At 49.7% G+C, this 10,316-nt stretch overlaps 1 protein-coding gene across 1 annotated transcript; it reads left to right on the forward strand.

Moving 5' to 3' along the window:
• The first annotated feature begins 1,409 nt into the window (after window positions 1-1,409).
• On the forward strand, window positions 1,410-6,046 carry hpxa (hemopexin a). Its single transcript, XM_089002358.1, has 9 exons — window positions 1,410-1,552; window positions 2,535-2,551; window positions 3,415-3,650; window positions 4,089-4,242; window positions 4,308-4,520; window positions 4,598-4,693; window positions 4,770-4,900; window positions 4,985-5,132; window positions 5,659-6,046. Exons 1-9 carry the CDS (start codon window positions 1,494-1,496, stop codon window positions 5,886-5,888), a joined length of 1,284 nt encoding a protein of 427 aa, XP_088858484.1. The 5' UTR covers window positions 1,410-1,493; the 3' UTR covers window positions 5,889-6,046.
• Window positions 6,047-10,316: the final 4,270 nt, after the last annotated feature.

A 10,316-nucleotide genomic window follows, 5' to 3' on the forward strand; every position in this document is an offset into this window, starting at 1 on the left:
TGTCCACGCCAACGCCGCCGGGGTCAATTCGGACAACACGCGTTGCGGCAGGGCCGGCCAGCACCGTGGCGAGGGAGTTCAAGGTCTCGTACAGGAATGGGATTGGGCGTCAGACTATAATAATAATAATAATACATTTCATTTCTACACGCCTTTCAAAACTCTCAAGGTCACTTTAGTCACAGGATCAGTCTTTGTGTGGGTGAGCAGCGGCAGCCACATGCACCAACATTCGCTCAACCCAGAAGTAACTCAAATAGACAGAAAGCTAGCGAGCTAGCCAATCGATAGACAACAGTTACCTAGCTAGATAGCCAGCCAGCTAGATAGTGAATAGATAACTAGCTAGCCAGCCAGATAGCTAGCTAGCCAGCCATAGATAGCAATTAATAATAAGAAGAAGAAGAAATAGCTAGCAAATTCTGATCATACTAATTATAATACTAATAATACTACATTTCTAAGTGCCTTTCAAAACTCTCAAGGTCACTTTACAGTCAAATGATCAGTTTTTCTGTGGGTTAGCAGCGGCAGCCACACACGCCAGTGTTTACTCAACCTGGAAGTAACTCAAATCGATAGAAAGCTAGCTAGCTAGCCAATCGATAGACAACAGATACCTAGCTCGATAGCCAGCTAGATAGTGAATAGATACATAGCTAGCTAGCCAGCCAGGTAGCTAGCTAGCCATCCAGATAGCTAGCTAGCTAGCTAGCCAGAACTCATAGATAGCAAATAATAATCATAAATAGCTAGCAAATAATAATAATAATGCATTACATACAGAGGCAAGCCAGCTAGGGCCCCGTTGGCCGCTGAATTCTGCTAAGCGGCGGCTGACCATTTGCGAGGAAAACCGAACCAAGTTTCCCAAATGCAAGCGTCCCACATTAGCCGAAACTGACACGGGTGACCCAATAAGCAAGGACCCCCCCCCAAACACCGAATCCCCTTTGCAACGGGGTCAGTTCGAAGCAAGAAAGTGGATCGTGGTGCACAGAGGGGTCCCGAAGTGACCCTGGAGGGGACGGTGCGCCGAATCTGCCACGGAGGAGGGACTGAAAACCCCCCGCACACTTGAGCTGGATGAACTTGATTCCCTTTGATTAGGCGGTTGTTGACCGTCCGTCCAAATTCTGTTAATGTTCACCATCCGGGCCGTTCAAGGGCCAGCGTACGCGTCACCCCGCTCGCTCGTAGGGTTAGTCACCTCTCAGTGGGGGGGCTTGGGGAAACCTCCGGTTCCGCATCCACCCGTTGACCCCGTCGGTTCCTGGACTGCACTTGATTGACTCCGGGACCCTTGCCCACTCGCCGCCAAGGATATCAGGGGGTTGTATTGATTTGCTGGGGTTGCGCGGGTCCACGTGGGCGCATCTCGGGAACACTGCGTTCTCGATCGAACGGTTCCGGCTCGCCCCCGCTCCCGCTGATCCTGATCCTATAAATGCCAGTCGGGCCAGCGGAGTCGCCACCTCGGGTCTTGAGCCGTCATGAAACTCCTGCTCTCCGCTGTCCTGTGCCTGTCCTTGGCCTCGGCGTGGGCCGACCAGTAAGTCTTTTCGCCACGTCCGTCGAGTGACCGGTTCTGATGGCAATAGTGCGAAAGCGCGGTGGGACGGTCGGGTCGGTCGAAAATATAGCGGTCCAGTTGTCCGACCGGGCCACTAGTAAACTGGACCAACCGACGGTCTTCTAGGCGAAAGACTGTATTTGCTTTCATTCCAAGCGAATCCCGCTTGGTTATTGGTGGCGTTCTATTGGGACTTCCCTTCCAAACGGGGCGACGATGGTGACCCCTGACTTGAGCTCGCCTTCTGAGCCCTTGCCACTATTTTCTAGTTCCCCTATTTTCGCTATTTTACACCCCCATACACCACCTCCAGAACACCAAGCCCTCGCATGTTTTTGTAGCCTCTCCGTAGGTCCGCAAGATGGCGCCAAAGGGAAACAAGTATTCAGCGAAGGAAATTTGAGAGGGGGAGAGGAGGGAGTTTTGACAGTTGGCTGTAGTGATGGGAATTGCGGCTCTTTTCAGAGAGCCGGTTCTTTTGGCTCGGCTCACTAAAAAGATCCGACTCTTTTGGCTCCCAAATGGTTCCTCGGTTTGTTTGTTTTTGTTTTGTTGCTTAAATGAATGAACTCCCAAAAATCATGTAAAATTATGTGAAAAATGGATTACTTATGTAAAAAAAATACACTATATCTAACAATTTTTATTTATATGGCTTGATTTATATGTGCACAGAGAACATCCACAAACTTTCACTTTCCCTGTGGTTACTCTGGTCTGATGATCAGCTGTCACTAATTTGCTTTTCATATTAATAATGCTATCATATCAACTTGTTCATTCATTTTCTTCTTTTCTCCAAACATTTTGTGATGAAGAAAGAAACAATGTCGCGGGTCGGCAGCAAAAGGCCGGCAGACATTATTATTATCGGGGCCAACGGGCGGCCTCGAGTTCGGCCATTTTGCCCCAAAAAAAAAAAAAACAAAGTGACACCTCTTCTCTTCCTTTTCTCCTGCAGCCACGGCGACCATTCCGGTGAGTGAACGAGCGAACGAGGCTCCATTTTGATCTTCTTCGTCTTCCTCTTGACTGAGTTGGCGAATGACCGGCTCAAAGCAAGCGAGTGCCGTTGCAGTTTCTTTCTGAACAACGCCCCCCCCCCCCCCCTCCACACAACCCTACCCCTCCATCTTGAAAACTCGCCTCCAAACTGATTTGTATTCTTTGGCGTTTAATAATAATAAGAAGAATACATTTGATTTATAAGCGATTTTCAAAACTCTTAAGGTCACTTTTCAGTCAAGGTTTTCTGTGGGTGAGCAGTGGCAGCCATACGCGCCAGCTTTCACTCAACCCAGAAGTAACTCAAATACATAGAAAGCTAGCTATCTAATATATAGCTAATAGACAGCTAGCTAGGTAGCCATGTAACTAATAGATAACCAGCTAGATGGCTAATAGATAGCAAATAGATAGCTAGCCGTGTAGTAATAATAATAATAAACCATTTCATTAATAAGCACCTTTCAAAATTCTCAAGGTCACTTTTCAGTTTTTCTGTGGGTGAGCAGCGACAGCCACACTCACCAGCGTTCACTCAATGGAATAACTCAAATAGATAGAAAGCTAGCTAGCTAATAGATAGCCAATCTAGAGCTAATAGATAGACAACTCGCTAGATAGCGAGCTAGCCAGATAGCTAACAGATAGCAAATAGATAGCCAGCTAGGTAGCTCGCTAGATAGCCAGCCGGGTAGTAATCATAATAACTATAATAATAACTCGGCATGACTCTGACTTGATCTGGCCACCTCCCACCGAGCACCTACGGAGGCGACCTCCACAGGTGCTCGGTGGTTTACACCCCGTCCCCGTGTCACTTGTCCTCATCCGCACAGATGTCCCGGACCGCTGCTTGGGTTTGGAGATGGACGCGGTGACGGTCAGCGAGGAGAGTATCCCTTTCTTCTTCAAGGGTCGTCACCTGTTCAAGGGTTTCCACGGCAAGGCAGAGCTCCTCAAAGACTCTTTCCCCGAGCTGGACCCTGCCGACCATCCTCTTGACCACCTGGATGCAGCTTTCCGGATGCACTATGAGAACGGCACCGACCACGACCACCTCTACTTCTTTGTGGTATGTGCAGGTTATATTTCCCGAGATTCGGCAAAACGCAGGCGACGCTTGAAATTTAGGCCGGCAACGGCAAAATAATAATAATAATAATAATAATAATAATAATAATAATACATGTGATTTCTAAGCGCCTTTTAAAACTCTCAAGGTCACTTTACAGTCACAGGATAAAGTTTTTTTTCTGTGGGTGAGCAGCGGCAACCACACGCGCCAGCGTTCACTCATCTCAAGAACTCAGATAGAAAGTAGCTACCTAGCTAATAGCTAGTTAACAGCTATATAGCTAGCTAGCTAGATAGATAGCTAATATCGAGTTAGCTTGATAGATAGCTAATAGATAGCTAGCTATGTAGATAGCCAGCTAGTTAATTAGCTCATAGACAGCAAAGAAAAGATGGGTTCTATGAATGGTAAGCGACTGAGTTTCGTTGCCTCCAGGACGACAAGGTGTACGCCTACTACAAGCACAAGTTGGAGGAAGGTTTCCCCAAGCTCATCTCCGAGGTCTTCCCGGGCATCCCGGACCACCTGGATGCCGCCGTGGTGTGTCCCGAGCCAGATTGCGAGGAGAACGAAGTCATCTTCTTCAAGGGTACGTTCGCGCCCGGCGTTACACTCGACCCAACCGAATGTTCATCGGCTCCTTCCGCCCGGCAGAACACGAAATCTACCACTTCCACGTGGGCAACAAGGCGGTGGAACACCGAGAGTTCAAGACCATGCCCAACTGCACGTCGGCCTTCCGCTACATGGAGCACTACTACTGCTTCCACGGACACCAGTTCTCCAAATTTGACGCCAAGACCGGAGAGGTGCACGGCAGATACCCCAAGGAGGCCCGCGACTTCTTCATGAGGTGCTCCAACTACAGTAAGTCTTCCCTGTTCTTGCGGTAAAGCGTCCCTTTTGCCGCGAATCGCCACGCTGAGGCTGCCCTGGCGTTGCAGGCGAGGAGACCGACATCGTTGAGCGCGAGAGATGCAGCCACGTTCACCTGGATGCCATCACCTCCGACGACGAAGGCAACTTGTACGCCTTCAGAGGTGAGCGCCGGCCGACGAAGGTGGAGGCGGGTCAAGGCGTCCCACCGGTAAAGCTGCACGCCCCTTCTTTCCTCAGGTCATCATTTCCTCCAGAGAGACGGCAACAACGACACAGTGAAGGCCGACACCATCGAGGCATCCTTCAAAGAACTGCACAGTGAGGTGGATGCCGTCTTCTCCCACGAGGACCACCTCTACATGATGAAGGTTTGACCCGTCCACCGTCAGCTGGCGGGCCTTTGCTTCTTCGGACTCTGGTGCCAACGTTGCGGCGGTCCTCTCTCGGTGCAGGACAACACACTGTACGTGTACAAGGTCAGCGAGCCGCACACCTTGGTCGAGGGCTACCCCAAATCGGTGAAAGAAGTTCTGGGTCTGGAGGGCCCCATCGACGCCGCCTTTGTCTGCGAGGGTGACCAAATTGCTCACGTCATCAAAGGTGACCTGTCCCGCCGCCTTTTCGGATAAGACTCTTCTTTTCAGCACTCCTGTAGAACCGCTGCTCTCGAGATGGCCCACAAAGTTTGAAGTCAATGGATTGGGGAATCTGGGCTCCATCTCCATTACCGACCCGCGTCTCAAAGGGGTGGTCTATACTTGAACAGGCCCCAGCGGGATCTGTTACGGTCGTGCGGTTGGATTTTGGTTGGCCGATCGGTGTCCAACTGCTACAACAAACATCCTAAGACTTCTGGGTAGCTTCGGGACTCGTCGCGATTTGACAAAGTGCAATTTTATAAGAGAAGAAGTTGGTTTCAAATCGTCGCGGAGCGCAAGGGAAGATGGCGGCTCGCAGAACGCTAAGCTAATGCCCAAGAAGGGATCAAAGCAGAAGAATTCGCCGTTACACAAGGTCGCCGCCGGTTTGGTTTGACTTGATTGTCTTGCCCACACCCGATTTTTCCCGACGGTCCCTTGCGGTCTTGTCCTTCGCGCCCCAAAGCTCGTGACTTTGTCCTTCTCAGGCAACCACATCTTCGACGTGGATCTGAAGAAATCTCCTCACGAGGCCACCAACGAGCGCACCCTGACGGCCTTCCAGAAGGTGGACGCCGCCATGTGTGGCCCTCACGGGGTGCGGGTGATCGTAGGAAACCACTTCTACAACTTCAAGAGCCTCCAGCTTTTCGTGGCCGCCCGTTCCCTCCCAGAGCAGCACCGAGTGTCCATGGACCTGTTTGGCTGCGACCACTGAGGGGTCCAGCTTTGGACTGGCCATCATATCTGATCAACTCAGAGGGAGTCAGCTACTCCTCTGCCCCCCACTGCCCACTCAACCTCCAACAACCGAACGCCAGACTAATGTGTAATTTTGTTCACTGCTGTCCGCAATAAACACGAGCAGAAAAGAAACACACCGACTCCTGATTTTACTCCGGTGGCTCTCGGTTTTTGCTTTCGGTTTCCCCAGGAAGAAGAAAGCATTTTGCACCTCTATCATCATTTGCCCGTCAAATTGTTTGTGGTTCATCTAAGATTTATTCCTGGGGGTCTCTGGGTCTCGGGGGGGTGTATCACAGACCACTTTGGTTCTGACAACTGATGTCCAGTCAGCGATTAGGCCATCTTTGACGTCCCCGCCGACTCTCCCGTGTCGCCGACTTGGCTCCACATCTGAAGTCCCCTCTGCGATCACTGTGCATGCGTGTGTGTGTGTGTGTGAATGTGAGTGTGTGTGTGCTGATTTTGCTTAATTAAGTGGACAAGGACGCTTGACGGACATCTGCTCTCAGCCTGTCATTTGGTGTGGCGTGACCCTGTGTGTGTGTGTGTGTGGTTATGGCCAGTGGCCAAGAGCGCGGCAGGTAAATGTCGGCACCGGTGAGCAGATGGTCTGCGCCCAGCGCCCCTCTGGACCAGTGACCGCCAAAAACACTCGCGCATATGTGACCTCAGCCCCGCCAACAGCCCCCCACACGCCCCCCGTCTCATCAAACTGACAGCACCCTCGCACTTGCGCACGCTCACGTAGGCATAACAATGGAGGAAAGTCTTCCGCGAGCCAGTGGAGCATCTGGAACCGAGTCCGTCTTTGACCTTCTTGAGCCATTGGACTTGAACCCTACATTTGTTTGTCCAAACAAACACACACACACTTAAGGAGTATCTGAACGGCCCCTTTCGCCCCCAATTGCAGAATGATGAAGCAACAGTTAAGGGTCATCGTACAAGTTCTATCCACTCCTAAAAGCAAATAGGCCCCAAACCAAAAGGAAGCTGAGACAGCCACATAGAACTTAAGGGGCACCTGGAGTGGGAGATCAACCGGTCCAGGGGAAGGACCAAAGATGAGTCCAAGAACCAATCGCAACCCGTGATAAGAACCAAGAAGCACCGCAATCAATCACAAGCCGTGGTCGACCGTGAGAAGCCAGTAAGACTCCAACCTGAAATCAAGTCCAACAAGGCGCAACAGGAAGTCGTGAGCAGGAACAAGACCAGTGATGTCTTGACCTTCTGTCTCTCAATTTGTCTTTGGTTTTTGTTGTTGTTGTTCTTTTGCTAGAATGTCTTCCTGGTGTGTGAGAGTCCTGGTGGAGCTGAGCTGTCAGCGTTGCATCGAACATGCCAAGGTGGAGTCGGACAAGATGCAGCCGGTGTCCCGATTGAAGGCCGAGTCAAGTCCTGATGAGCTTCGCGCCTCCTGGACCAACTCGGCAGCGCAGGTACACAACGCACACACGCTCTCAAGGTCACTTTACAGTCACTGCATCAGTTTTTCTGTGGGTGAGCAGCGGCAGCCACACGCGCCAGCGTCCACTCAACCTGAAAGTTACTGAAATAGATAGAAAGCTAGCTTGCTAATAGATAGCCAGATAGACAGCTAGCTAGCCAGCTAGATACCTATATAATAAATAGATAGCCAGCTCGATAGCCAGCCAGGTAGCTAATAGATAGCAAAAATAGATAGCCAGCTAAGTAGCTAGCTAGTACTGTATTGGATTGGATTGCCAATGCGCCAATTCACGTTGCGAGGGGTTATGGGGGGGGGGGGGTAGGTTTACATCTGCGCTTTGTAGCAGGCGTGCCGGTTGATGACTTTTCCTCGCAGTTCGCCGTTTTCTCTCGGGTGAAGTTGGGCGACTGTTGGGATTGCCTCCATCTTCCTTTTCGACCTTCTGACCTTTTGTCACCTCATCTGGTCATTGGCGACATCCTCTTGGGGTCCCTCAGACGTCTTTTGGGGGGCAGGGCTTCCGTCTTCCGTGGACGTGTTGATGGCCCGACGCGCGGCGGCGTGGATGTAGGCGGCCTGTTTTGCGGTTGTGACGGGCCTCATTTCCTGACGATGACAATTAGTGGCTGTTAGGGAGCAGCGGCAAGGGGGGCGGTTGGCGTGGGGAGGGGGACAGCTGCTGGAGAAGGGCACAATTAACAAACACAAGAAAAATATTTGCTAATGAGGATGCACAAACTCCTGAGACCTGATCAGGTGTATAGGGGAGGTGGTGGGGCGGTTACTGGGGCGGTGTGACAACAACACATATGCCAACATCAAGCTGAAAAGGTTTTAGCCTCCTCCGTGGGGCCCGCAGTCGTTTGGCCCAGCGTCCATTCAGTGGAAATCTTTATTAAATAAAACAACTACAGTACAGTTTATTTCTTTCATTACAATACCTAGCACATTTATTATACATAAAATAAGGTCTATTTTGTGTAGTTTTAAGGCTTATTTAGTTGAAAATGATGTTTTATGGGGACCTGGGAACGGATTAATCTCATTTTAATGGTTTCCTATGGGAAATTAATGTTTGGAATACACACTTTTCGCCTTACACACACTTTCTGGGAACCAATTCAGTTCGTAAGCCAAGGTATCACTGTATTTTGAATCGGTTTTAGCAAAATGCAAAATGTATTTTTCAAATTTATTTTTCCTCCAACAAGTGTCAACCGCCTAAAACTTTTGGCTATGGCTCGTCAGCTTTTTAACGCCGGCTATCTTTTAGCTGGCTATCTTTTAGCTAGCTATCATTTAGCTAGGTTTCTATCTATTTAAGTTACTTTCCGGTTGAGTGGACGCTGGCGCGTGTGGCTGCCGCTGCTCACCCACAGAAAAATGTATGCGGTGACTGTAAAGTGACCTTAAGAGTTTTGAAAGCCGCTTAGCAATGAAATGAATTATTATTATTATTATTATTATTATAAATCACGAGCGCAGCTGAGCGACAAACAAAGACGCTCGCTCGGGCGGCGACAGCGCGCCCGACGCACAACAGGCGCTTTGTGGCGGTGGCGAACGGAGGTGCCGGCCTCGGTGAGGGAAAGAGGGGTGCTGACGTCACTCCGCAAAGGGACCAGACTTGGTTAGCGCCCCTCTCGCAAACGGGCCATCGTTCTGTCGTGACCTCAAACTTGGTCTGGGGTGACCGTTGAGAGCAGTTGAACCGCCGTTGAACCGCCGTTGACCTGCTCCTGTCCGGCCGGCTCAGACGCGCTACCGCTCGCGCAGGCGCTAATGCTAATTGTGTGCAAATGTCAGCACCCGGCGCTAAGTCGCTAAATGAACCGCCGGGAGCGATGCCGTCGCCTCATTAAAAGACACAGTGACAACATAAAGTGTGTGCCTGTGCGTCCGTGCGCAGTACCCCCCCGGAGGGAAATTAGCCATGGTGGTCCCTAATGCCGGGCCACGCCCGCTCCCAAGGGCCTCGGGACCGCTAATTGTTCTGAGTGCTAATGGTTCCTAGTTAATTGTTCAGGGTACGTCCACCCAAGCCAAAGTGCCGCCGATTCTCGCCGACGACCATTGTGTCCGCCTTGTCAGATCGTCACAGCAGGGCCGCATCCAGAAACAGTGATACCTTGGCTTACAAACTTAATTGGTTCCCAGACAGTGTGTAAGGCGAAAAAGTGTGTACCGCAAAAATTAATTTCCCATAGGAAACCATTAAAATGAGAATAATCCGTTGCCAGGTTCCCATAAAACATAATTTTCTACTAAATAAGCCGTAAAACTACATAAAAGAAACCTTATTTTATGTATAATAAATGTGCTATTGTATTGTAATGAAAAAAATACAGTACAGTATAATAAAGTACTTTTATTGACCTTTGTGATGGTCGTTGATGGCTTGATGGAATGGAGTGGCCGGTTTCATCAGCATTAAACACTTGATGAGGAACGTAGCCTTCTTCTTTCACCATCTTGAGGAATGATCCCTTGTAGGTGCTTTCTCTGCCATAATTTTACCTTGTTCCTCATCAATTGTGTTCTGTTTAGCTGGGTTGATAGCTTTTTGCATCAAGTGTACAGATGGCTTGTGCGGATCATTTGTCAAAGTCAGCTTTATTGTCAAATATGCTAATATGCATGACATACAGCATGAAATTACTGTCCTCTCGGACCCAGCATGCAAGGCACTTATAATGACTTTAACAAACATAATAAACACGAAAACGCCAATTTGCCGGGAGAGAATTTGTGGAGCCTGATTGATGTGATATTTTAATCTTGCAGTCTACACTCGCCTTTGAACTATCAAAGTTGAAACGAGTCCAAATTTCACTGTTTTCTATCCATTTTCTCACTATCTCTCACTGTCGTCTGCCTATGTATTTAATGTTTAACCCTACCCGCTCACTGCTGCGTTCTTGACCAATCACGTGGCTTTAACTGAAG

The sequence above is a fragment of the Hippocampus bargibanti genome, linkage group LG08 (assembly GCF_051943395.1).
Source record: "Hippocampus bargibanti isolate YZ-2025 linkage group LG08, ASM5194339v1, whole genome shotgun sequence".
Classification (NCBI taxonomy): domain Eukaryota; kingdom Metazoa; phylum Chordata; class Actinopteri; order Syngnathiformes; family Syngnathidae; genus Hippocampus; species Hippocampus bargibanti.